This window comes from Colletotrichum destructivum, chromosome 3 (assembly GCF_034447905.1).
Source record: "Colletotrichum destructivum chromosome 3, complete sequence".
Classification (NCBI taxonomy): domain Eukaryota; kingdom Fungi; phylum Ascomycota; class Sordariomycetes; order Glomerellales; family Glomerellaceae; genus Colletotrichum; species Colletotrichum destructivum.
This window is the reverse complement of record NC_085898.1, coordinates 861679-886777: the sequence shown is the minus strand read 5'-3', so window position 1 is coordinate 886777 and position 25099 is coordinate 861679. Positions and strand designations below refer to the sequence as shown.

The window sequence follows — 25099 nt, the reverse complement described above, 5'->3', positions numbered from 1 at the left end:
AATGTTGGGACCCGGAGTGCCGTGCAGGCAGCATTCCAAGTGGTTGTGTGGAAGTGGTTGCACTTACGCTTGATTATTACTTTGGAAAATCAACGAAGAGTCAGACCAATGCTGGATTCTCGTTACTGTATGCGGGATGGAAGCGTATTATTGTCGACGTTTGCGTTTTACACTTCGGTATGTATGGGCATGGCTACCATCTCATCTGGCAGGTGGAATTGAGCGAAGCTGGAGACATATATGAGACTTTTCCATTCGAGATGAGAGATCTGGCGAGGCAGTGCTTTCGCACTCGCTTGGGTGACGACTTCTGCTTCCCATGTCAGTGTTGGCCAGCTCTGGCTTGGCAAGTCAGCAGCCAAGACTGCAGGGCAGCCCGCGGGACGCGGGAGTCTTGGAACAAACTTGAGTGGTCGAAAACGACGATCTTCGGGCAACGATTACACGGTGGCGCTTCACAGCCGAGCCGACCGCTGTTACTGTGATTCGCAAAGGGTGTCTACGATTCCGTGTTTCTGAATCGTGCTTCCTCGCTCGTTTCTGTCATCAGCATCAAGCCCATCATCCCGCCACCATGTCTTGCGGCGCGCGAAATGAGAAAGACGCATTCTACTTACTTTGGGCAGCACGTATAGGCCAAAACAACTGCTAATTCAGTCACTGATGTCCCAAACCGTCAATCCTGTGCTATTTCTTCCATGTGGCTTGGTGCATTTAAGCCATGCTGACTGCATGGCATGGCATCTAGGGCAAATCCAGGGCTTCTCCGCCACAGCTCACTCACAAATGTCTCTCTGAACACGTCCTTTTGCAGGAATTGTGAGCAATCGCTGACTTTCCTGTATGTTCTATCTGCCTTTAGGTATTTGCGCTAAGCTGTCATAACCGCCTCTGTATCTCTCTTCCGCCTCTGGTCCATGCTCAACACCCGTCTGGCCAATCCACCGGCACATTTTCACCTCGTGGACATGCACGTTAACACAAGATACCACCGGCCAACCCACTGACCTAAAAGTGATTCCTTATATTATCGTCCCCGCCCGCCTTGTCTAGCGGGGACTGGAGCATTGTCCCGTCGTTCAATCACGACCAACGCCACATCACTTGCTTCTCGACAGTACCCCAAATTTCACCACTGTTCGGACTCCCACTACCCTTCCCCTCCCAAAATTTAGCTCTTGAGCGATCTTTGCTCGTTTATGTGACAGTGCTCAAACTCACTTCCATCTCTCAATCTAACTATGGAAGCTCAACACCACCAGGAGAGTCCGAAATGGGAGACCGCCCCTGAGCTTGATCCCAAATACGACGACTACCTGGGAGACTTCCCCACGGTCGCCCACATCGGGGAACCCCGCGATGCCGAGAGGGGCTACGCTGGCCATCTCAATGACATGCAGAAGGCCCAACTCTTTCAGCTCCGATCCTTGCTGGAGGCCGAAGGACACACCGAGCGCCTGGACACTCTGACTATGGTAAGGAGTCCCCGCGCAGAGAACCCGCGTGAGGCTAAAAGCTATCATAGCTCCGCTTCCTGCGTGCCCGCAAGTTTGACGTCAACCTGACGAAGCAAATGTAAATGTTCTATCCGCTTGGCTGCTGCCCATTAGAAAAAGCACTGACTCTTATCCGCGATGGAGGCTCATCGAGTTCGAGAGCTGGCGGAAAAAGTCTCTCCTCGATGCTCTGGTGCCCACCTGGGACTATGACGAACGCGAGGCAATGTTGAAGTACTACCCTCAGTACTACCACAAGACCGACAAGGTAGGAATGGTTCTTTGTAGTCATCAAAGGCACTAATGGAAGCATCGCATAGGACGGCCGCCCGCTTTACATCGAGCACCTGGGCGGGATCAACCTCACCGCCATGCGTTCAATCACCACCGACGAGCGCATGCTGGACAATCTCGCGGTCGAGTACGAGAAGTGTGCCGACCCCCGTTTCCCTGCCTGCTCCCGCCAGGCTGGACAGCTCGTCGAGACCTGCTGCACCATCATGGACATGAAGGGCGTCTCTCTCGGCAAGGCCAGCCAGGTGTACGACTACATCAACAAGGCCTCCGTTATCTTGCAAAACTACTATCCCGAGCGTCTTGGGAAACTCTACATCATCAACGCCCCGTGGGGCTTTTCCACCGTCTGGAGCTTCGTCAAGGGCTGGCTCGATCCCGTCACCGTCAACAAGATCCACATCCTGGGCGGAGGCTACCAGAAGGAGCTACTTGGCCAGATCCCCGCTGACAACCTGCCTGTCGAATTCGGCGGTAAGTGCGTTTGCGCCGAAGGCTGCCAGAACAGCGACGCTGGTCCTTGGAGGGATCCCCAGTGGAAGCTGGATGCCTGGTGGGAGAAGACAGATGCCATCGAGAAGGCTAACGTGGCGTTGAAAGGCACGGCCAAAGACCCTGCGCTAAGAAACAAGAGTAGATAGAGGGCCGATATTGCTGGCCAGGTTTGCCCAGTGCTGCCATATGCCGGCTCGAATCCGGATGTCGTCGCTGAAATTTTCGTCATGTCCGACGCTGCATCTATGGATTAATCACTCATTGATCCGATGAGACTGAACCGGAAGTCTTCGCGCAACGTGTTGAATTGCTTGGTCTTGCGTGAATGCAGTCCAGATATCCGTAAATATGTCCAGTTGCCTATCGATTTGTTGCCAAACGTGGGAAAAGACTCTCAATACCCCAAGCACGTGATGATGATGCAAAGATGGAAATACAGTCGCTGTGCAGTAATTCTACCTCTGAAAAATTAAGCGTTTTTAAACCTTCTAATTAGGCTTATCTTGCCGGGCAGATTTAGCTTCATTGAGCCGTCATGACTGTCATCGCTAACAACGAAGTTGCAGAGTCGAGGGCTTGCGTTGATACCGAAAACCCTTCAGTTGAGCCTATGACTCAAAATAAATACCCAGGGGTTCAACAAGTGACTTGGTTTTATTACAGGGTGGGCCCTGAGTTGTCCGCATACTGAGTGTCAATCCATCCGATTTCCGCATGACTCGTGTACACAGCACCAACGCTCCAGCTTTCCCATCGCTCAAGGCCGCAACTCGTTGGACTTCTCCGAGCATGATGACCAGAGGAATAGGCTAGTCAGCCACACAGTTTCTTGTTTGGATACGACATCTGTATAAGATAGATTCCTCCGGTTCTCGCGAAGGGCAACATATCTGTGGAAATTGAAACCTGGCTCTAGAAAGGTCTCGGGCTTCGATAGTTCTTTGAATGGAAATTGTGGGAGGACATCCAGAAAGTTACGTTAGCGAATCACATGGCTTCCACAAGAGAGTAAAAGGGCTATGCTATTGATAATCAACGGCTCAAGAAGCGCAAGTGGAGGTTGTGGCTAACGTGAGACGTGGCTGGCTCCAGCCAAAGGTATAGGGGCAAGTAAAAAATCCTTGTCGTGTCTATCCCTGCATATAACCTTTTGACTTATAGAATTACAGTATATCTTATGAGGGAAAATTGACTATCAGGCCAGCAGGCTGCTAGAAGTACTGGCAGTAGGGGTGTGAAGGTTGGGGTGGGTAAAAAATACCTTGTAGGGATCTTTTACTATCACTGCATACCATCGTAATTTTACTATATAGGTGTTACAGCAGACTGTAAATGCTGTAGTTAAAATCGCGAAAAAAGGGTAATTTTCGCCGAAGATGTAGCCCGTTAGCTGGGGCTCGCAAAGGTCAAGCGTAATTTTACTATGGTATCTTGGGTAAGTTTGAAACCCACCACATATAGTTAATGGGCGGTGATCCACAGACAGCTTGCGTTCACCCCTTGAGTGGCTGAAAACTCATATACTATGGTGGTGGGTGTGTTTGGTATTCGGCTTAGATCAGCTTGATCGCAGCCAGAAAGATGTCTAACAAGGGTGTAAACCTTTTGCCCGCAACCATAGTAGATGCTTCAGGAAGGTCAACAAACCCGGGGCCTGGACGCAGACCCGGTCGGCCACCCCGACGGGGTTTAGTTACACTGGATGTCCAGATGTTTTTCTTCAAATTTCGAAGGCAGAGAAGACTGAAAATGCTTGCCGTACCCCGGAAGTCTTACCACTACCTTTAACAATTGTAAAACAATACTTTGTGCGTTTGCTACAATATTGAAAGCTCTGGTAAGGCCGCATCCTGAAGTAGGTCTGGAGTTGCATCGAGAACAGGGTTTTGAACAATCAACTGATAACACTGCTGTGAACCTTATGGTTCCGAATAGCCGTCGCTACGGCATGTGGTGTGTAGAGCCAAGAAGGGTTGATTAATTAAAAGGAGTTCTATCCACTCAAGCGCTAGAAGGGTACATTTTGGGGGTAGTAAGGTAGCTAATACGAGCAGGGTCTTTAAGGCCTTCAGAGCTATCAGCCTGAATTCTGTAGTAGCCTTTTGCAGCTTCTTTGGCTTGGACGCACAAGATGAGACCAGGGATCGTTCTTACTTGGATTAGGTATAGGTAGGTCATGTTACCTCTTTTCTGCATCAATTATGCTCTTCAAGGGACGATGTATTAGCTGTTGTTTATATCAATGAAGCAGTGTGCTGTGTTTCCTTCAACCCCCTTACCCTGGTGTTTTTAGACTCATGACGGGGAAGCCGCGATTTAACAATTTTACTTGATTGATCGCGAGAAAATGCCCATTAATACTCAGGTAGGTATATATAGCATACTCTTTTCCTTCTTGCTTCTTCCTATCTCAACAAGTCAATCTTGACACATTATCACAATGTCACTCACAACATGGATGACCTCTTTCCTCATTCTCTCGACTCTGAACTTTGGGCACATATTCGCTGCTCCCAGTTCCGCCGAGCATGACCTGCTTTCACGCAATGCCAAGCGAGAATTGAAGTCGTGGGTTGCCGTAGGTTCAGAGGGACCATGGCCGTGCAGTGACAGCCAGTTGGAAAAGATCAAAGGCGCAGTAGACGACGCAAAAGCCCTTGCGAACGCGGCAATTTCCGCCTTGAATGATCATGGGGCGTCTCGAGAGCCTACAAACGTTGGTTTGGTGGTAAGTTGCCCGGATCTCGATTTCCCCTCACTCCCAGTGAGTGGTTTCGAACGAGTATTAATCGAATGCTGTTCGTCACAATCAGACAGCGTCGCTCATGGCCTAACTCCCGAAACCATCAAAAAAAAGCACTACCAAACTGTACTTGCGGAACTACGCCCGCCCACATCCGCCACTCTCAAACATCCCGAGCAAGACGGCCCAGACCCAAAAAGACTGGTATTTGGCTGTCCAAAGGCCAAAAGTTCGTTGTGTCGCAATAACCCCAGATCAGCTGGCGCGATCGACGCTGACAAACCCCCGGTTAACGCTGGCAAAAGCGCGGTCGACGGTGACATAGGCGCGGCCAAGGATGTCAAACCCTTCACTGTCAATATTATAATCCTCTGCCCGGCTTTCTTTGAGGAAGTCAGCCAGTCAGAGATGATATCCAACTGGAAAAAGAAAGAGAGAGATTACACACCCTCGGCAGGCTTGGTATTGCTACACGAGACGCAGCATATCTCTGCCATTGTGGGTGCAGACAGCGTCCTCGAAGACATCGGGTACTCGATCAGAGAGTGAGTTAATTACCTTGCCATAAATTGAACTATACTCCTGCTTTGTCTTCAATGTTGCATTATCTGTAACCTTCAGAAACTGACAAAGGAGCCGAAAGATGCCGAATTATCAAGGACGAGTACCAGATCAAGAACGCCCGGAACTACGCATTTTTCGCTTTGGATGTGGCTGCAAACCCTCCTCAGTCAAAGGCACCGAAGCTATAGGGCCTCTCTGCCTCGGCTTCAACGATTGTAACGTCGTTAATGCAACTTGGCTTGACTCGAAGTTGTTCACGTCTTGAAGAAATACAACTTCCGCTGGTAATAATCAAAACCTCGAACATCATTAAAGAAGTTATGGTACTTGGGGATAGCGAATCTAGAAAATTGCCCAAAAAGAAGGTAGAGAAAAATAGTTGAATCCAATCCGTTGTTACCCCTATGACCCGCTTAGAATTTGAATGGAGAGGTGGTTCATGACGAATCGTCCAGCTTTGAATCGAGCCGACAGGGCGTACAGATCCCCAAATTCCACGATGTCGTCTCCAGTTGACGACAGCAAGAGGCTTAGTGCCGCCAAGTAGACCTTGTTTCCTCACCACTGGCAAGCTCCGCCGCAGTGAACGCTGCCGTCGTTGGAGGTGCCAGAGACCGCCCAGCTCGCCGTGCCGACTAGGTTGGAGCCGATCATGCCGCCCCAGTCGACGCCCTTGTTGCCCCTCGGGAAGTGGACGGTGACCCTGCAGCCCAGGCCCCTTATGCCGGGAATCGCCTGGCTGCTGAAGGCGGCTTCCTCGCCCCTGTAGTTTCCGGCGTAGTTTACAAAGGTGCTGTCAATGGCCGCCTTGAGGTTGTCGCGGTTGACACTGTCGCAGCTGCCGGGGTGGTCGATTGTGACGGTCCAGCGCTCGCAGTGGTCGCAGCCCTTGCGCCAGCAGCGGGTCTCGAGGGCTCCTGCAAGGGAGGGGAATGCGGAGCTGAGGCCGTAGAAGAGAAAGAGAGTAGTGAAGAGGAAAAGAATAGGTCGGCTGAGGTGTGCCATGTTGATGGTGTGCTTGAGAATGGCTGGGAAAGACAGTAGTTACAGGAGATGTATGATTTGGCTTGAGTGTGTAACTCTTGGCTTTACTCATGTACCACGATACCATAATGCCCGGACAAATGTTGGCTTTATATCTCTATTTCATCTAGCGATGTTCAAACCAAAATGGCCAACCTCGAACTCGATGAATCTGTAACTACCACATGCTGGCACTCCTCACCCTAGCATCTCATTAGCAGACGAGCACAAAGTTTCCAACGAGGAGCGAGCGGTCTGCCACGTTTTCAGACGCGTTGTCGACGTCTTTTCACAAGTGGAAATTATGGTTCCGAATTAATGATCCAACATGCTTTGAACTTTTTGCCCACGTCACGGCATGGTACTGGTGGGTTCATCAACTTAAAATGAGACGATGTCCTCGTGGGCGACTCTTCGAATTCTGACTGGACGACAGTTAAGTTGGAGGGAAAGTGACCCTGATTTCGAGCAGAAAAGGAATCAACGATTAAGTGTACGTCGTTGCACTAATACGAGCTTCAAAGGGACGAGCGAGCCGTTCATCCGATATCTGACTCGCTCGAGAGATGGGCTAAACTTGCGGGTTTCGTGGAGAACCGCCATTCTCTTCTCCATACCCCACGTGGATCTTGTAGTCAATGTCAACCAATGCCCAGCAATCTTTGGCTATATCGAAGTGCCAACCTTGATTAATTACACAAGACAAGCTTTTTATTTCCCGTGACGGCCGTGACGGAAACGATTTCTCCCGTCCCACAAAGGTCCCAGTTGTCCTGAGTGCTGTTTTTGACCAATGACAGGCTGTACATCCCACGCGTGGACAGGCTAATAAACGGGAAACAGAAGCGGGTGATCTGGACGGAGGTTATTGCCGATTGTCAAGACTGCTTTGGAGTTGTCGAGATATGCTGTAGGCCTCGTTGTAAGTGAACTGGTTCTCATAAGTAAGACGACAAGTTCCTGTTCTTGTCTAGTCCTGTTCGCCCATCAGCATCAACAATCATTTGTGAATCGCCTCAACTGCCCAAGCAAACAAATTAGCCATGCGTTTCAGCTCTTTTCTCGCTTGCCTTGTCATGGCGCCATTGACACTGGCAATTCCTGCCGATCTACCTGCTGTTGATGATGTCTCCGTTACGCCGAGGGCGACCGGTGATATCGAGCTTCCCGACCTTCCCGAAGACTGGAAGACTGCTCTGGAAGGCTACTTCAAAGGCAAGAACAACCCGTTCAATATTTTTACATAAGAGCTGTACTTGGTACTTGCTCTTGCGGCTTGAAATCGTTCTAAGACTTTCTAGAGGAAAAACTGACAACGGTGACAGACATGGACCTCGACAGCAGGGACTTGGACAAGCGAGGTGATGTGCCTTTTCTGCATTGCGGATGGCGGCGGTTCTTCAGTACGAACCCCCTTTGCAACAGATGATAGTCAAAGGAGAATTGTGGCTGATGTTGTCCCAGGCTGCCTCGGATCTCTGACGCCCGGTGGCGTTACGTGCATGTGGGCGATCGCCGCGCGTGGTCTTGGTAGGTAGACTAAAAAGGTTTGGCCTGGCGAGATGCTAACGCGACACCAGATGTCAAGGAGGACTCGAAATGCTCTGCTGCCATCGTGGCCAGCATTCTTTCTGCTGTGAGTCTTCTTGTTGAGTTGCTTCAGAGTGGACGGGCGGAAAGCTGATCCTTTCTTCAAACAGTCCAACAACTGCAAGTTGTGTGTCAACGGCCATCTCTAGACGGCACCCGGTCACCAACCACTCAGCGTGTTCTTTCCATATCGCTTTGAAGCTTGATGTGCTTATTTCGTTTGTGTCCGACAGCATCTAGGGTTTCCGACTCTCGGCTTCTCATTCCTTTCTTCACCCAACTGATGTTCGTTACATCTGTCGTCCCCTCCGAGTTATCTAAGAGTCGCGACGTATGCACCTACATGGTTTTCGGTGTGATGGCTGGCGGTAACAGATAAAATAAGTAGTCCGATTTACATGAAAAATGTCGCAGACGCTTCCACTTCCCGTCGAATGTGACGAAAGAAGACGGGAGGCAAGATGGCTACTGTTTAAGTACAAAGCCTTTTGTGAGAGCTCGGTGAAAAGACAACGTATTGGGAGGAGTACGATACGGTCTTGGATACACATTTCTCGACACGACGTTGTCCCATCATGCCGAAGAATCCTCTATCTGTGCTCAACACTCTTCACCTAGGCTCAGATGCCGAGATATCTCTTGTCCCACTGGCGAAGCCTGTCGTGAAACCGCCTGCGCTCATTCTCGCAGGGACTCAGGGACATCCGATGCGAGAACGAAAAGACCACGCCCCGGTCCCGGAACAGGCAGGCGATCTCCGCGATCTCCACGATGTCGGTCCTGCGACTGTCGCTGTTCGGCCACGGGTACATCGTGACGCTCCTAAGCCCCCTGGCCCGGCCGGACGACCTGGCTAGGCTCTTCATCTCTTCGTGCATCGTCGGGTGCAGGCAGACGACGTCCAGGGTCTCCAGGCTCGCGGGCAGGAGAGCACCCAGAGGCTTTGACTCCTCGTAGCAGTAGCTGTCCAACGAGAGGTGCTTGAGAGCTCCAAAACTCCTCAAGGAGATCATCCGCTGCCGGAATAGTTGTTGGGTATGGACGGCGTACTCGGCCACCTCCAGCACCAGAGTCTCGAGGGTTCTCTGGCTTTGTATCAGCGCGTTCAGGATGGCCAAGACGTCCACGTCGGTGATCAAGGATGTGCTCGGCACGCTCAGCTCTCCGTCGGCCATTCTGAATTTGAAGCTGACCAGGCGGTCGCAGCTAAGCAACATCGGTTCCAGCGCAATTCGAGGCAGTCCGAGCCCCCGTAGGTCGAGGTGCGCAATGTCCCGGAGGGAAGATGTTGGCGAGCTGACGATGCTCGATTCTCGGGGTACCCGCAGCCTCGCCTCCAGCATCTGGATGTTCGGCGCGTACTCGATCAAGCTCCGGAGGAAGAAGGTGAGGCTCACGGAGGCCCATTCGGGGAGGTTTCGCGTCTTGATCGACACCTGATGCAGCATCGGCGACCTCGATCCCTTGAGCTTGGGAGCTAGCACCTTCCTGGTCCGGGGTTGAGCTGCTTGAGCGATGTGCGGGTTGAAGATGTCTCTGCCGCCGACGTCCACGTCCAGTGTTTCCAGCCCAGAGAGCTTGGGGACAATGAGATGGAGTAAAACCAGGTACATGAGGTCGACGCTCTGCTCGTAACTCAGACTCTGGTAAAAAGACCCCAGCCCGGCAAGCTCCGAGTAACACATCAAGAACCTGCCCATTGTATCCACAAACGGGGCTTCGTATCCGCCCAAACGATCGACCATTTGGAACTGGCACTTTAGCACCAGGTGTTTGACGAGCCGGATGGTATCGCGCTTGCGAGCTGTTCGGCCAAAGTTCAACAGCGCGAGCAGGTCTTTGAGGCTCCGCACATTATGCGAGACTCGGTGGTATAAGACGGGCACTCCAAGGGCGTAGAGAGTCCGCGAGGCGCGGCAGAGGACCGTCAGGGGGGACGTTGGCGGGACTCGCTGTAGGTCATGCAGGTGACGGCAGATTTCGACAATCAGCTCGTTTGGCAAAGCACTCAGCCTGTCGATGGCCGGCTGCGGTATTCTGTGCCGAAGGTGTGTAGGCGGATGCATGGTCGTCGTCCATAGAGGTCGGATACTGCATTCCTGAACCATATCAGCCAGGCCGCCCCGTCGCTCTTGTCGATTGCTTTCTTTAGGTACTGTGGCAATATCTATCGATGTTGGTTGTCAGAAGCTGATCAGCAAAGCAGTGAGAATTGGGTGTTCTTGCGATGAGATTAGGCCTTTCTAGAAACTAGAAAAGCGCCAGAGTGCAAACAAATCCTGAGTGTTTATAACGTAGAACCTGAACATAAAAGTTGTGTTTCAAGGTTTCCACAACAAGCAAGTAGAAGATTGGAAAAAGAAAGAAAGAAAGAGAACCTGGATAATATAACACCAGGGCGAAGAAATAGAGTTGCGATTCCCCAGGGAACCGCCCACTTCCACTTACATCCGTCTCAGCCTTTCTCACCTTTTGACTTAGGCTTCTTTACTCTTTGCTGTATTGCATCGTTACCAGGGTCGCAAAGACTTGTGGATCTCTTCATTTTTCAGTTCTATGTCTTTCAACCTTCCCATGTTTCAATCAACTCGTTCAGCTCCACGGAACCCAACCCCCCCCTCTCTCTTCCAGGCCTTAACTAAAGTCTGCCATCTGACTGAACCTTTTGTTAGTAAACCAACTTAGCAAGAAACTGATGTTATTGCCTAGCTGAAGAATTATCTTAAACTTCCACTTTTAACGTTATGAGGCTAGGCTGGTTGCTACAGCCTGTCCGCACTCTCTTGTTATCACAAACCAGTCACGAATTAATCAACCGTCCGAGGCATGGGAAAACACTTCTGTTGACTCTCTAGTTCCTACACCCTCTTCAGCATGCTCGACTTGAGCGTCAGACCATTCCACACCTCAATCGTCCGCTCGTCTTTCGCCCCGTGGAGCCGGAGCATCACGGACAATCCTCCTACTAGGAAGTCGATCGAGGGACCATCGTCGCCGCGCTCCGCTGGAAGCGCCGCCGGCACGAGCTCCAGGGCCTCCAGCTCCCCGAACCCCGCCCGCGGCGCGCCGTTCGCGTCCTTCTCGATCCTCCAGCCCTCGGACCAGTGCCCGACCCACTCCTCCCACCGCGCGCCCACCTCTCTCGACGGATCCTTGACGGGGACGGCAAAGTCCTGGACCATCTCCAGCGTCCCGATGTACGGCCACCCCTTGAGGTGCGCCACGGCGTGCGCGACCTTGGCGCACACGTCGTGGCCCTCCCACCCGTTCGTCATGACGGCGACGCCGCACCCTTCGGCGAGATCCCGGCCGTCGACCGCGCCGGTGGTGTCCGCGAAGCCGACGACGTAGCACCGGAAGGACGGGCTGTTCCCGCCCCAGTGCCCGAACGCGTGGCCCCTCTTCCGGGACACCATCCACGAGAGCGCCATGCCGCCCTGGACCTCCGTCAGCATCTCCGCCGCCAGCGCCTGGGGGAGGAACCTCTCCGTCCCCGGCGGGACGTCCGGCCCGAGAGAGCTCTGCACGGCGCTGATGAGCCTGAGCAGGTCGGCGGGCGTGGTCCACACGCCGCCGGACGCAAGCTCCGGGTGGTGAAGCCACGGCGTTTCGTGGGGCTTGTTGCCCGTCCACCAGGACCGCGCGAAGTTGCCCCCCTCGTCTTCCTGCGCCGGGGTAGCGAAAGTCGAGTCCGCCATGCCCAGGGGGTCGAACACGTGCTCCTGGACGAGGTCCGGGAACGGCTTCTCGAACACCGTCTCGAGGATGATCTGCAGCATGGCGAAGTTGCCCCCGCAGTAGGCGAACTGCTGCCCGGGGAAAGCGCTGAGCTTCTCGGGGAGGTTGTGGCCGCCGTTCCTGTCAAGGAGCGTGTCCAGCGCCGATGGCACGTTGTCGGCGTACCCCGTGTAGCTCGAGGTGCGGAACCCGGCCGTGTGGCTGAGGAGGTGGCGGAGGGTGATCTGGCGCAGGATCCCGGGGGGTCCCAGGCTCGCGAACAGCTCGGCGGGGAGGACGTAGAGGAGCTTGTCGTCCAGGGACAGCTTTCCTTGGCTCACGAGCCTCATGACGGTAGTGCCGGCGATGGGTTTGGAAATGCTGGCGGCCTGGAAGCGTGTTCCCTCGTTGTCACCGACGGTCGAGAAGCATCGCGCCTCGATGCTGCCCCTGTCAAGGACCGCGACGGAGACGGATGGGGTGCTGAGAGACGCAAGAAACTTCTCGGGCGGCGAGGGTGGATCGGTCTGCCGCGCAAAAACGTCCGCGAGCTTGTCGAAAAAGGTCATAGTGGTGTATGTGCGTACGGCTTACAACGTTGTTGTGTTGATTGGGTTTCTGTTTCGTTCCTATCCTCAGAGACAGACTCAAGAGTCAGGGACTCTGCAGATCTTAACCACACGTCGTAAAAATCTCCTCTGTCAGGTTTTCTTGGCTCATCTTGCAGGAATGGGGATCGTGGTCCCGAGGACACGTTGCAAACGCGCGTCTCTTTCGCGAACCACGTTGCTGTTGACGATGCGGGGATTACGCTGGGGGTTTAGGGTGGTCAGCAAACGGGGATTCCAGCCAGTATTCGTCAAAAGATGACGCCGCGGAGCAAGCTCGACAAGTTCCAATGATACTACTGAAAACGATTTACGTCAACCACGAGCATCCAAAACCGTCTGTCTCACTTCTTCATGTTCCGTTCGTGTAGTGAAGGGTATCATAGGGGACATGAACAAGTGTGTGGTCAGCGGTGAGAGGGTAGATAGCCAGCAGAGCAGCATTCCCGTCGGGAACTGCGATGATGCATATGGAAGGGTTTGGGCAAGACTAGAGCCGGGTTTTGGTTCGTTTGTGTCAAGCCTCTCTCCTTGACTTGCCGCCCTATAGGAGTTTCCCACGCCGCATGAATAAACGATGCCCGCCCTATTTGATCGGCAGACTGCAACGAAAAAGGCTTGGTAATTCAAGACCCACCCCCCGCACGAGACGGAATTCAAATCGCGGAAGACACTCGTTTGTCTACCAGACTCTCTCTGCACCGTAATGCCACGACACCGGCAAAACGGTGTCCCTCCTTCGGCCAGGAACCCGAGTCCGAACTCGTACCCCCATCGCTGGCCGAATCAGGCAATCCTCCGGCGAGTTCCCCCCCTAGGCGTCCCGACCACCGATCCATCCGGGCCCCGGGCCCCGGGCCGAAAGTGTCTTTACGACGACCATTCCGCCATCTTCTGGTGCCCAGTGGTTTTCCGTTGCGTAATGCCTCCGAAGGCGCCAAGTGTCCACGCGGGGACGACTGCGGGAGAGATTTCAAAGCAGATGGTCCTCCTCCATCTCTCAGAATCCCAAAGAGGTTGATTTCCAAGCGACACTTTTGTGGACAAAAGAGTCTCGCGGTATATAAGTTACCATCCCGTCGTTCTTAGGCTTGCAAAGATGCCGAACGACATTCCTCCCTTTCCCGAGCATCCAACAACACCCAGCACGATTCCCCTCCTCTTCCCTTGACAAACCACAAGCACACCAGAGAAAGCCACACGTAAATAGCCAACCCAAACAAACAACAACCATGTCCAGGAACATCAAATCAGTCCCGACATCCGCCTACGACGAGGTGATCCAAACCGTCCAAGCCTACGTCCAGGCCGTCGCAAAGGCGGACCGCGCCCTCCTCGACCTCGCCTTCCACACCGACGCCACCATGACCGGCTGGGCGCCCGCCGACGGCACGCTCTCCTCGGGCTCCTACAGAAACCTGCACGCCTTCTTCGACACCTACGGCCCCGGCCCGTCCACCAAGGCGAGGTGCGACGTCCTCGCCATCACGCCCACGACCGCCGTCGTCAGGGTCGACATGGAGGACACCCCCGACGGCCCGCCCTACACCGACTTTCACACGCTGATCAAGGTCGAAGCGGGGTGGAAGATCATTGCGAAGGTGTTCCATGCCTACGAGTCTTAAGAAGGGGGGGGTGTGGGTTGAGCTGGCTGTCCGCCCGGATGCCCTCTGGAGGATCGATGGAAACGATCATGGTTTCGTGTTGGACAGCAAGAGTCCAAGACAAGAAGTAGCCTGCCAATCCAAGAGAGACGAGCGAAAACAGCCGGTGGGTCCTCACTACCCAACGATATTGAGTGGCAGATGTACGGGTTCTTTAAGCAGTGAAGTGTCGCTAAAGCTTGGCGTTGTTCACCAAGAAATTTCACAAAGATAAATCAAACAGATAATCCATGTAGTCAAAATATAGACATCAAAATTATATGAAATTTGTTCGAGTAGATACCCGTGTAGCACCGTGGCCGTTGGCCTCTATGGTTGCGCAAGAATAGACATTAACCCCCCATTAATTTTTGATCAGTGCTTCAACGATAGCGTCGAGTTTGACTTCTCCAACCGCTCCAGCTCCTCGGTCAGTATGTACAAGCTCATCCTCACACCGGCACCGCAGAACTGAGTGCTGTTGCCGGGGCATGTGAAAGAGCACTCGGTGCCCGTCACATTGGCCGCCGGCCTGGTCTCATCGGCGCCACCCAGGCTCAGCGAGTCGCCACACCAGCACTCGCGGCCGTACTCGACACCCGCGTAGTTCGTGTCGTAGCAGGCGTTCAGACACATGTCAATGGTCATATTGACCCGGTTGAGGATCTGGGTCGGCAGCAGGCGGCCGATCTCAGGCTCGGAGAAGCATCCGTAGTACGTGAAGTTTTCGTTGCCGGGCGAGATGACGGGGCCGGTCGGCGTGGGAGTGGCAGACGATGTCGATGTCGTGGTGCCGGGGAGGACACTGGACGACGATGTAGTCGGCAAGTTTGTTGTCAAAGGAGTGGACGAGGTGCTGGAGGCCTCAGCGGTTACGGAACCGATAGTAGTGACGGTGGAGTTGGATGGGGTGGAGGAAGCAGTCGTGGTAGATACTTCTACTGTGGGTTCCACAGCGGCCGCAGTTCGAGATCCCGTCTCCTCGGCCAGAGGAGTTTCAGTGGTCGTGGCGACGGTGGTTGCGGTTCCGTTTGAAGGGACTGCCAAACTCGAGAAAGTCGTCGTAGTGGCAGCCGCCGTCGTCGACGTCTCCGAGTCAACAACAGCTCCCTCGGGCGAGTACACGTAGACGCTCAACCTGTTACTAGCACCGCAGAGCTGGGTGCTGTCGCCGCCGCAAGGGAACGAACAGTCGTCCTGGTTCGCGGCGAGGACGCTTCCTGTGCCGAATTCGTCACCGCACCAGCACTCTCGGCCGTATTCTGTGCCAAAGTACTTGTTGCCCTGGCAGAATCCGCCACAGATTTCGAGAGTCATGGAGTCGTTGGCGTACATGCGGGCGCCAAGAGCGCGAACGCCATCACCCTCAGTGTAGCAGCCCTCCAAGAGCCAGTCGCCAACCCGCTCGTTGGTGGGCGGAGCAGTGGCAGTGGGAACAGCCGTTGAAGTCTCGGTGCCAGTCGTAACGGCGGCGGTCGACGTCGGCGCCGGCAGTTCGCCTTCAAGCTTGTACAGGTTGAGTCTGGTTGAGCCACCGCAGTATTCGGTGCTGTTGTCGGCGCAAGCCATGCTGCATTCAGCGGCATCAACGGGAAGAGATTTGGCCGACAGGACGTTTCCACACCAACACTACAGCAACAGAGTTAGCGCCTTACATTATCCAATAGATGAAAGAAATATCGTCAAGTTTGCTTACCTCTCCTCCGTACTCCAAACCGGCGTACGTGTACTGACTTGCAGCACAACCCTCGATACACGATGCAACAGTCTTCTCATCGGTGGGAATGAGGTAGGTCAACGCGCGCTCGTCGGCGGGCTCGGTGTAACAGCCCTGGCTCACGTACTGTCCTACGCCAGGGTTGACCTCAGGGCCCGCCGGATCAGGGCTCGGGGCGGGCGTAGTGGTGTTTCCGTCCCACTGGACCGAGTCGGCGAATACGGAGAGAAACGCGCCAAGGCCTTCCGTCTCGCCGAATCCGTTGCCACCGCAAACCTGGTTGAGATCTCCGCCACAATCGAACTGGCAGTTGCGGGGGTCGACCTTTTCGACAGGAATACGCGGGCCGCCCCAGCACTCGGTGTGGTACTGCGTGGCGCAGAAGACGTAGCCCTTCTCGGCGCAAGCGGCGATACACATGGCGTTGGTGTTGTTGGGGTTCCCGTACAGCTGGTTCGTGAGTTGGCGGCCTGGGTTGTTCTCCCTGTAGCAGCCAATGTAGCGGTACTTGCCTTGGCCATCGGGCAACAGAGGCGGCGCTTGCTCGGCGACGGCTGTGCACTCGAAGCTGAACAAGTGCTTCTCAAAGTTGGGGTCGTTAGTGTTCATCGTCCAAGGCGCGACTCCGGTGTATGGGTCGGTGTTCCACTGCGCCTTGGGCACCGTGCAGATCATGGTCGCAGTAGCGCTCTCGCCGGGACCGAGAACAGTGCCTTCGGCAAGGTCTACCAAGTTGGCAGCTTGGATGATGCCAGGGATTCCAAAGGGCGGCTTCGAGACGGTGAGGGAAAGCCTGACGGCGCCCTCGCCAGCGTTGTTCGTGACACGGAACTTGAGCGCTCTTGAGCTGTTTTCGGTGACGTTGCCAAAGCTGAAAGGCTTGTCCGCTTCGTACTCGACCCAACCAGTGCCATCGGGCGTTTGGAACTCAACCAGAGCCGCAGGAGCAGGGCCTGCAGAGCCCGCGATCGTGAAGGACTTGGTTCCGCCGTTGGAGGAGACCTTGAGGTAGGCACCGAAGCTGCCGCTAGTGGCAGAGTCGAAAGCAATGCGAACCGTGACGGCGGTGTTGGCGGGAATCGTAGCAGGAACGTTGGTGAGCGTGAACTTGCCGACGGTGAGACTGGAGGTTGCTCTGTCCCAGCTCGTAAAGGGGCCCGCAGCGCTCGTTGTGGAGAACTCGACGTCGGTGATGGACAAGTCCGAGTTGCCCTGGTTCGACAGAATGACACTCTCGTCGGTGCCGCCTTCTTGCCCGGCAATTACGCCCTGGAAAGTGACAGTGGGGGGCGTGATGGACAGCAGCGGATTGGCGCTTTCACCGGTACCAGTGAGTCTGATGTGCGTGCCCAGGCTGTAGCCCTCGGCATCGTTGGTTGTGTCGACGATGATGTCAGCGGAAATGAGACCGACGGTCGTGGGCTTGAATACGGCGCCCACGGTGAAGGTCTCGCCGGGGGCCAGCGTAAGAGGGAGCGTGGGCACGCCAGAGAGCGTAAATTCCTCCGCTTCGTCCAGAGCGACGGTATCAACGGTGACGCCAATGACGGCAGTGCAGGTGACAGTGCGCGGCTCGCTCTCAGAACCGACGTCGACGGTACCAAACTCATTGGTAGACGTGCAGTTGAGAGGAGTCGTAACGGGCGAACCGAAAGCGTAGATGTAGCCCTGGGTGGTGCCCTGGTACATGATTCCGTCTCCGAAGACGGCCCTGGTGAACTTGGTGGTGGCCGGGACGCTGAAGGACTTGATCAGGTTCAAAAAGCCGTCTTTGGGGACGGCCTCAAAGATCTTGAGCTGCGAGCCCTGTACATCGGTCGTCCAGAGAAGGCCGGTGCCGGGTTGGCCATTGAGGGTCGTGACGGTGCCGTGGCTGACACCGAGGATGTAGGCGTTGTTCATCGGGGTGTCGGCGACCTTGGTGAAGGAGGGAACACCAGCCTCGCAAGAGAATTTGAAGACATGGGTGGGATACTGGATGACTTGTAAAGGTTAGCGATAGTCCCCAGCCACTACCGGAAAAGCCAGTTATTCTCACCATTGATGTAGATGTAACCACCCTCGCCCGGGTAGACACCTGCGCCGGCATACACGGAGTTTTCATTCTGGTAGACTTGGAGCACATCGTCCAGGCCATTCGCGCCGTTGCGGTAGCCACCCAAGTCATCCAGGTTGAGCCAGTAGGTCTTGCCGCTTTTCCCGGTCACCACGCCGATGCGACGAACCTCGCCGCAGGAAAAGGTGCTCGGTAGAATCTGCAGAGGACTGGTTCCCAGGTCTTTGTCGGCACCGTCCAGGGCCTGCTTTTCCCAGGGCATGAAGAAGTCGACCAGGGTCAGACTACCGTCTTCGTTGATGGTCATGTGGACAGCAGCCTCTTCCAGGGCAGTTGGGGGTTCACGGCCCTTCACGGGGATGGTGCTGAGCTGGGAGGCGTAGCCGTTGCCGGTGGCGTAGAACATGGAGCCGGCGTCGTCCGACGAGAGACCGCCGCCCGACATCCAGATACCAGCGCCCTCGACGTTGGCGGGAACGCCGTCACCCTGGGTAGCGAAGCGCTCGACGATGTTACCCGTCGTCTTGTCCCAGCCAATGACCCAGCCGGTGAAGTTGTACTGCACACAGTGAGAAGCAAAGCCGGCGTAGACGTAGTTGCCGACGTGGAGCAGGGCAGGTCGCTGGTGGTGGATGCCTCCGTTGAAGGACCGAATCGGGTTGTTCCTCGCGACGGTGCCCTCGAGGTCGACGGGGAAGTTGGGGCGATCGCTGAGGTCGTTCACGTCCAGCGCATGAAGGTAGTAACGGCCGGCCGGACGGCCTTGGGCGACATTCGGCTGGGTCTGGTCGGCGTACGTCTTGGCCGTGTAGTAAACAGTGTTGGTGGAAGGGTCAATGACACCGGTGGCGGTGATTCCGACGTGAGGCTGGATATCGTAACAGCCGTCCAGATCGGCGGTGAGGAAAGGAAGGTGGAGGTTGCGGGATGCGACAATGTCGCCCGTCTTTGCATTAAGTTTGTAGACATTATTCTGTGTTGTCGCGACGTAGACGTATTGGGTGTCGTCGCCGTCGGGCGTGTAAACGAGTGGCTGAGAGAAGATCTGCTCGGGGACGTTGCCGTATCTGCCCGGAAGAAGGGTGCGGAAGAGCTGGCCGAACTGGGAGCTCCCCACGACGGAGGGGTCCATGTTGTGATTTCTTCACCATTGTCAGTTGCTGGTCATATAGAGGGGTGCTTGATTGATCGATCGCCCATTTGACCCCCCACCGAGCGGAGCAGTGTCGTTGCGACATGGCGGCGATCGACAGCAGGGAGAGGAAGAGGGACAAAAAGGGAGGTAGAGAGCGCGCGAGAGAAAGAAAGAGAAGCGGGGAGGGAGTGCAATAGATGGATCATGACACTTACGTCTGGTACCCGGCTCGTGAGTTGTCGCCTCCCCAGGTGATGGTGTCGGTTGAGGCCAGGCCGTTGGCGAGGCCAACGAGGGCCGTCATCAACCACGTCTTGAAAGCCATTGCGAATGGCCCGTCACTTCACTGGCGGTTGGCCGTGGTTTTGGCTCTAAACGAAGGAAGCCGAAAACTGGCGGGAAGGAAGAAGAATGAGGGAAGGACGGTCTTCCATGCGAGCCAGGGAATGGGCGGGCAGCTCTCGATATTATCAACTGAATTGAATCCTTGAGGGGGGGGTAGCGTAGCGTGTGTGGTCTCTTTGGCGGCGACGGCGCCGAGCACAGCCCACGGGCCAAAAGGCACGAGAAGCGTGGGACCAATGCAGGGCCAACCCATGGCATGGATGGGGATGGATGGATGGCCATTGGCGTGGCATCAGCAGTGCAGGTGGTGGTCGGTCCGGCGGTGCCTACCACCCTTCCACGATGCTGCATCGCACCCCGGCGCGTGTTTTTATTTTTTTGATGGTTTGGGAGGCTAACGGGGTGGCCTACGCGACCCCGGACGGTCAGCTCGGTGGATAGGGACGGAAGCACGGATCTAACCAGTGGAACGGCGTCTTGTCGACAGGCTGCAGGGCGATGGGCAAAGCCTAGCCAAGAAAGGCCCGGGATGCAAGGTACGAGGGTGCGTCGGACAGGCGAGGCCGGGGATTGGGGGAGGAGAAGGGAAAACAGGGGAACTGTCGAGTCTTGGATTCTTGGAAGAAGATGGACCGGGTTCGAGGCTGGCCTCGAGCAATCTTATCATTGGCTTGGCCCTGTGCCAATTCTCTTGTCGCCATTTGGGGTTTTCGGTCCCGGTTGTGGTAGTGTCCTAGAGAAACTAGAGTAAAGGCACCAACCAGTTGAAGCCTCGAGGATGATTGCTGTACTGGACGATGGCTGTCATGAATGGCAGATACCCGGCGAGTGAAAGTTCTGGGCGACTTAGAACGACGACCTCGACGCTAGAAGGCGACATGAAGAAAATGCGGCATGGGATGATGCAACGGCAACGGCAACGGCTGTCGGCTGCGGCAGGCGTTTGTTGGCTGGTCCCGGTGGTGGTGGTATTGGTGGTGGTATTGGTGTTGGTGCCGGAGCTGGTAATGGTCGCAGCGCATGGTGACATGGGATTTTATTGGGGATCGGCGCATCGTCTGCGGGCTGCCAACGCCACAGCACACACACCATCCGGTGTTTTGGGGCTAGGGTAATTGGACCTTGCTGATGTTCGGATGGCTATTCGTAAAAGGCCATGGACATGGACAAGAGAAAGGGAGACCTCGGCAACGGCTCGAACGATGCCGTGGGAGGCGTCGGCAGCGGCGGCGACGGCGGCAGCGCCAGGCGAGACGGGAGGGACGGCACAGGCTGCGCGGTCTGTCGAGACAAGTTGTTGGTTACGTGGTGGCAACTAGTTTGGGGTGACGGTGATTGATGGGTTCGTTCTGGTGTGGTGGTCCGGGTATTGGCCGTGATCCGTGATGGATGGATGGATGGATGGATGGATGGATGGGATGTCCTCGGCGCGGCGTGTTTCTCGCTCTTCCCATCTTGTCGACTTTCCCAAAGGAGAAAGAGACAGAAGAGGGGCACTGGGATAAGTGGGACCCGGAACAGATACGGTTAAATGAGCTTCTCCACACCGCCACACATGCGCGCTGCGAGAGTGGCTCGGCTCATTCGCCGACGTCCCGAAAGCCCCGCCAGCCCCGCCAGGATTCCATTTGCTCTTTTGGCTGGCTGGAGCTGTTGTGCTCCGGTGCCCTCCTCACTGTTCTCGCTTGTCCTTCAGTGAGTGATTGTAATGTCTGGGTAAGTGAGTGAGTGAGTGAGTGAGTATGCGTAAGTGCTTCCCTCTAATTCCCATCATCATCATCATCATCATCATCATCATCATCATCATCATCATCATCATCGGCTGTAAAGAAGCCCTCCCCTCCTTGTCCCTGCTGCCTATCATCGCTCGAAATGCCCACTGTCATCCGGCAAGAGTGGTTCGTTTCTTGACCATGCAAGTAAGAAATAGCTTGGAAGACGGGATTTGTGATTCCGTCCAAAGATACAGAGACACGCTTATCAACATGCCCATCCACTCATCCATCGATTCATTCAGGCAATGTTTCTTGTCATTCCACTTTCACTCCCTCTCCCTCCCTCTCTCTCTCTCTCTCTCTAACGCTCCCTCGCCGATGTCCTCAATCATCTAGATTTTTGTTATCGCGTGCAACGCCCCGTACAGAATACCCCAAGTACCGGTGGCGACCGCCGTCCGCAATGGGAGATCTTAACTCCTGTGTTTGCCGACCCCCCCATGCGCCTTGACAGCCAACCGTTGCCAAGCCGTCTCCCAAGAAGCAATACATGATGGCCGCCTACTGCACGTCTCACGGCATGCGCCTATAGCGCCGTAAATAGCACTCTCCAAGAGACCTGCAGGGGAGGCCGAACGAGCCCCTTGCCTTATCCAGGCAAAAGTGCCACAAGCGCGAGACTCTCTCTTGCACAGCGGACGCACAAAGTTGCGTCCCCTCGGCCGAGTGAAGGCAAGTCAAGCCATGTGTGTGAGTGAGCGCTTACAGATCCATACGCACTCACTCAGGACTACAAGTCTCCAAGGGTTTCAGGCCGGCAAAGAAAATACCGAACTCTTCTACCGCTTTGCTTCGTAGCTTCTAGTGACAGCCGGATGACTCCCAGAAGGGGGGAATCCAGGAACGGAATCCGACACGAAGGCCGCTGCTACTACTACTTCCTAGCCGAAACGCCACCATGCACCTAGCTATGCACTGTTCCTTGCTACTCCTGGGTGCATCAAACTTCTGCTTCTTTTCCCCAACACTAGGTACGGATAGAGATGCTGATTGCGCCCTAGGAGTCCTTCATATGGGGAACAGCAGCACCGTCAAGACGTCATCTTTGCCCCTTTTGTGCCGCCTGCTGTCGTATTTCGATTCTGTTGGTTCTCTCCCCTCCATCGCCCTCTATCGCTCCTTTATCGTCTCTCTCTCTCTGTGTGTGTCTCTCTCTTTCGGTCTCAGGTTGCGTGGACCACGTCTTATCTCGTCGTAATCACCCTCACTGTCTCATTGGTCCCCTTATTGTCTCTCCCCCATTCGGCGTCTTTCGACTGCCCGTCCGGCGGTCATCCTGCTGCGCCCAGGCAACACCCAAGAACCCTCGAGATTGCACGCTCCGTCTTCCCACCGACAGCCAAGAAACTTGCCAGTCCCAACTTGCAGAAAACCAACTATCGATTCCCTCACCGCAGGGTGACCACACCGAGACGGTCCGGAAGGATCTCTCGGGATTTCTCCGTTGTGCAAAGCAGAGCGAGAGAGGCCGATCTTGCTCTCATCAGGCCACACATCTCACCATCCTCATCTCCCGTATGCATGCCCCTTTTCGGGCTCATGGGCCGTCTCCGTTTTCTTAGGGCTGCCTGCAAACGAACAGCCCGCATTGGGGGCCGAACTGAACGAAATCCGCAACCTCGTAAACAGTTCCCGCCATCATCAACGGCGACTCACCTACCATACATACCTACCTACCTACCTATGCGCACGTGGTGCACTGACACGGAACTAGTTCCATACCCTCCTCAGCGCTCAGAGAAACAGCACCAAACAATCAAAACAAAACCCCGCCCGCCCGCTTCGTGTTTTCCTCTGCACAGACACCAAAGTGCTTGTCTCCGCTAGCGTGTTCCCGCCGGCCGTCTAGAAATGTTTTGACATGTTTCCCACCGCTGCGGACCACCGCCGACTGACAGACAACTTGAGAGACGCGGGAGACGAAAGCCAGCGCGTCACGCTTTTCCCTCACGCCGCTGTCCATGCGGAGATTGCTTCCGCAAATCCACTCTCATACCCATACGGCGCCGACTGGCATATATTCGCCAGAGACAGTTTGCTGCAATGCGGGCGAGACGTCTGCACGTGCCGTCTGCCTGCCTGACCCATGCAGTCAGCAAAAACATCAGACAAAGCCATCAAAGTCATACATGCTGAGTGAGTGCCCGCCTGGAGACCGAGCGGCGGCAACAGTGGGTTAAGATCGCTCGAGGCGGTCCGGCGGCTCTGGCATCATGGTTAATGAACGAAGAACCCCCCAACTTGCCCATTCACCTGGGTCTTAAACGAGCAGACTTGGATCCGATCTTTTCCTGGGGCGTCCGAAAGGGCCTGGAGGAGCCGGATGATGCCTACCTAGACATTTGGAATGAGAAGAACGACTGTGCAGTCTCCGCCGACGACCCTGAAGCACTCTGTTGGTTCGACATCACGGTTATCAACACTGGCGATCTGCCTGCTTATCGCAGCCAGCAAATACCTCGCAGACGTATGTACGCTGTGGCTCTATGGGCACCAAATCGACCTTCTTCAGGCTTAGTTATGTCCTAAACTCCCGGTGCAGTCACTGCTAGACTCAACTTACAGCGAGACGAAGACGATCAAAAGCGATTCGACAGGGCTGCAATCAAAGCTTTCGGTGCCGTTGCCCAACTTCCGCAAGACGGGTTTAAAGCCACCCTCGCCGTTATTGCTATCGTCTAAGCCGTTGTTGCTGTCATATGAGGCATCGACGTCGTCGTCTCCTCAGCTTGAATTGCTATTGCTCCGTGATGTCGAGGTGGTTCGATTGACATGCCCGTTAGTTTATACATACGTCTAATTCTGCCTGCAAGGTTGATATTGATCTGGTGTCTTCGCTTTGCCTATTTGGCTTCTCGGAATGCAGAATCAGCAACTAGATCGTCTACTGCCATCAGGACGTACCAGCCTTCCAGAGAGGCAACAACGCCGGGCCCATCACTCGCCACGGACATGGTCCATTCTGGCAGCGACACGACTAACGTCCAGTCCAATACACTAGAACATCTCGCTCATCCTAACAGTTCTACGGTTTACGTACTAGAGACAGAGTCTTCCGGCCACGTTCAGGTAGCCCTTGGAAGCACCCACGGCTCACCTCGCCAGCACCTTAATCGGCCATGTTGTGTACTAGGTCTAGTTGAGCAGGAGTGCTAGATTTGCAGTAGCACGAACAATGAAGTCTACCGCCCGACTCTTACACCCGAACTCGCCCAGGATGAAAGTCGAAGTAGGCAAGTCGTCATCATTATGTAGGAGAGCAATCCGTTGAGAAAAGAGCTGGAAAAGTAGTAATTAACCATGAGGACAATCCGTTGGCCTCCCGATAGTTCAACTGTCATTTTATCCTTCATATGAAAATCCAAGAGTCCCTATCCCGTTTATCTTTGATTCATTACTTAAACTCATCCATTCCTTCCTCGATCATGAGTTGGTCATGTCTGTTATCTGAGTGCTTTCGGAGAAGCTGGACGAGGGAGACCACACGTGCTTTCGTAACCCCCTGGCAACTGGAGACTGAAGATAATGCTTTCTTTTTCTTCTTTCTTTCTTTCCCTCGCCCGCCTTCGTCCAGCGAAGAAGCCGAAGAGGCGAAGAACTTCCGAGGCACGCGCAGACGAATCACCACCCTCATCGCGCTCGATGGGTGGTCACCCACTTGCCTCATTCAGCCACACGCATCATGCTGCCCGCCCGTGCCGCAGCGGCCATATCTACGTTTCCAGACCAATGCCTCGTAGATACACACTGCCGAGGAGCCAATCCTGCTCTCGTCATCGACGGTCCAACTGCCCGAATCTGTTTCCATCTCGAGAAGTGACCCCCGCGGGCCAAGGCCTGGAACGAGATGTCCCCGCCCCCGTCCCGCGCCGTAGTCCATGTTTGGTTCGTGCCTTTG

The 25099-nt window shown here is 54.8% G+C and overlaps 9 protein-coding genes across 9 annotated transcripts; 5 read left to right on the top strand and 4 right to left on the bottom strand.

The window, feature by feature from the left end:
* Nucleotides 1–1084: 1084 nt before the first annotated feature.
* On the top strand, nt 1085–2431 carry CDEST_04352 (Putative CRAL-TRIO lipid binding domain, CRAL/TRIO domain, CRAL/TRIO domain superfamily; the record flags this gene model as incomplete). The annotated part of the gene is made up of 4 exons (XM_062920511.1): nt 1085–1475; nt 1526–1575; nt 1641–1764; nt 1817–2431. Exons 1-4 carry the CDS (start codon nt 1242–1244, stop codon nt 2429–2431), a joined length of 1023 nt encoding a protein of 340 aa, XP_062776562.1. The 5' UTR covers nt 1085–1241.
* A 2294-nt stretch (nt 2432–4725) lies between these two features.
* CDEST_04351 (Putative metallopeptidase, catalytic domain superfamily) lies at nt 4726–5780 on the top strand (the record flags this gene model as incomplete). Its single annotated transcript, XM_062920510.1, has 2 exons — nt 4726–5573; nt 5672–5780. The coding sequence occupies 2 exons, from the start codon at nt 4726–4728 to the stop codon at nt 5778–5780; spliced, it is 957 nt and encodes a 318-aa protein (XP_062776561.1).
* Nucleotides 5781–6150: 370 nt separating this feature from the next.
* Nucleotides 6151–6673, bottom strand: CDEST_04350 (uncharacterized protein; the record flags this gene model as incomplete). Its single annotated transcript, XM_062920509.1, has 1 exon — nt 6151–6673. The coding sequence occupies exon 1, from the start codon at nt 6595–6597 to the stop codon at nt 6151–6153; it is 447 nt and encodes a 148-aa protein (XP_062776560.1). The 5' UTR covers nt 6598–6673.
* Nucleotides 6674–7606: 933 nt separating this feature from the next.
* On the top strand, nt 7607–8617 carry CDEST_04349 (uncharacterized protein). The gene is made up of 5 exons (XM_062920508.1): nt 7607–7830; nt 7941–8018; nt 8080–8145; nt 8196–8251; nt 8316–8617. The coding sequence occupies exons 1-5, from the start codon at nt 7659–7661 to the stop codon at nt 8352–8354; spliced, it is 411 nt and encodes a 136-aa protein (XP_062776559.1). The 5' UTR covers nt 7607–7658; the 3' UTR covers nt 8355–8617.
* A 208-nt stretch (nt 8618–8825) lies between these two features.
* Nucleotides 8826–10271, bottom strand: CDEST_04348 (uncharacterized protein; the record flags this gene model as incomplete). Its single annotated transcript, XM_062920507.1, has 1 exon — nt 8826–10271. The coding sequence occupies one exon, from the start codon at nt 10269–10271 to the stop codon at nt 8826–8828; it is 1446 nt and encodes a 481-aa protein (XP_062776558.1).
* A 792-nt stretch (nt 10272–11063) lies between these two features.
* CDEST_04347 (Putative beta-lactamase/transpeptidase) lies at nt 11064–12491 on the bottom strand (the record flags this gene model as incomplete). Its single annotated transcript, XM_062920506.1, has 1 exon — nt 11064–12491. The coding sequence occupies one exon, from the start codon at nt 12489–12491 to the stop codon at nt 11064–11066; it is 1428 nt and encodes a 475-aa protein (XP_062776557.1).
* A 1038-nt stretch (nt 12492–13529) lies between these two features.
* Nucleotides 13530–14156, top strand: CDEST_04346 (Putative NTF2-like domain superfamily, lumazine-binding protein). The gene has a single exon (XM_062920505.1). It carries the CDS (start codon nt 13763–13765, stop codon nt 14153–14155), a length of 393 nt encoding a protein of 130 aa, XP_062776556.1. The 5' UTR covers nt 13530–13762; the 3' UTR covers nt 14156.
* A 1-nt stretch (nt 14157) lies between these two features.
* Nucleotides 14158–19507, bottom strand: CDEST_04345 (Putative quinoprotein alcohol dehydrogenase-like superfamily). The gene is made up of 4 exons (XM_062920504.1): nt 19297–19507; nt 17929–19088; nt 15870–17872; nt 14158–15802 (listed from the first exon to the last, which is right to left on the bottom strand). Exons 1-4 carry the CDS (start codon nt 19404–19406, stop codon nt 14549–14551), a joined length of 4527 nt encoding a protein of 1508 aa, XP_062776555.1. The 5' UTR covers nt 19407–19507; the 3' UTR covers nt 14158–14548.
* Nucleotides 19508–23421: 3914 nt separating this feature from the next.
* On the top strand, nt 23422–23883 carry CDEST_04344 (uncharacterized protein; the record flags this gene model as incomplete). Its single annotated transcript, XM_062920503.1, has 2 exons — nt 23422–23668; nt 23744–23883. The coding sequence occupies 2 exons, from the start codon at nt 23422–23424 to the stop codon at nt 23881–23883; spliced, it is 387 nt and encodes a 128-aa protein (XP_062776554.1).
* Nucleotides 23884–25099: the final 1216 nt, after the last annotated feature.

Coding starts and splice junctions, on each gene's coding strand:
- CDEST_04349 (XM_062920508.1), top strand. CDS start 7,659: ATGCGTTTCAGCTCTTTTCTCGCTTGCCTTGTCATGGCGCCATTGACA. Junction 8,146..8,195: donor GATCGCCGCGCGTGGTCTTG/GTAGGTAGACTA, acceptor ACGCGACACCAG/ATGTCAAGGAGGACTCGAAA. Junction 8,252..8,315: donor TGGCCAGCATTCTTTCTGCT/GTGAGTCTTCTT, acceptor TTCTTCAAACAG/TCCAACAACTGCAAGTTGTG.
- CDEST_04346 (XM_062920505.1), top strand. CDS start 13,763: ATGTCCAGGAACATCAAATCAGTCCCGACATCCGCCTACGACGAGGTG.
- CDEST_04345 (XM_062920504.1), bottom strand. CDS start 19,406: ATGGCTTTCAAGACGTGGTTGATGACGGCCCTCGTTGGCCTCGCCAAC. Junction 19,089..19,296: donor TCACGAGCCGGGTACCAGAC/GTAAGTGTCATG, acceptor ACAATGGTGAAG/AAATCACAACATGGACCCCT. Junction 17,873..17,928: donor TGGTTACATCTACATCAATG/GTGAGAATAACT, acceptor AACCTTTACAAG/TCATCCAGTATCCCACCCAT.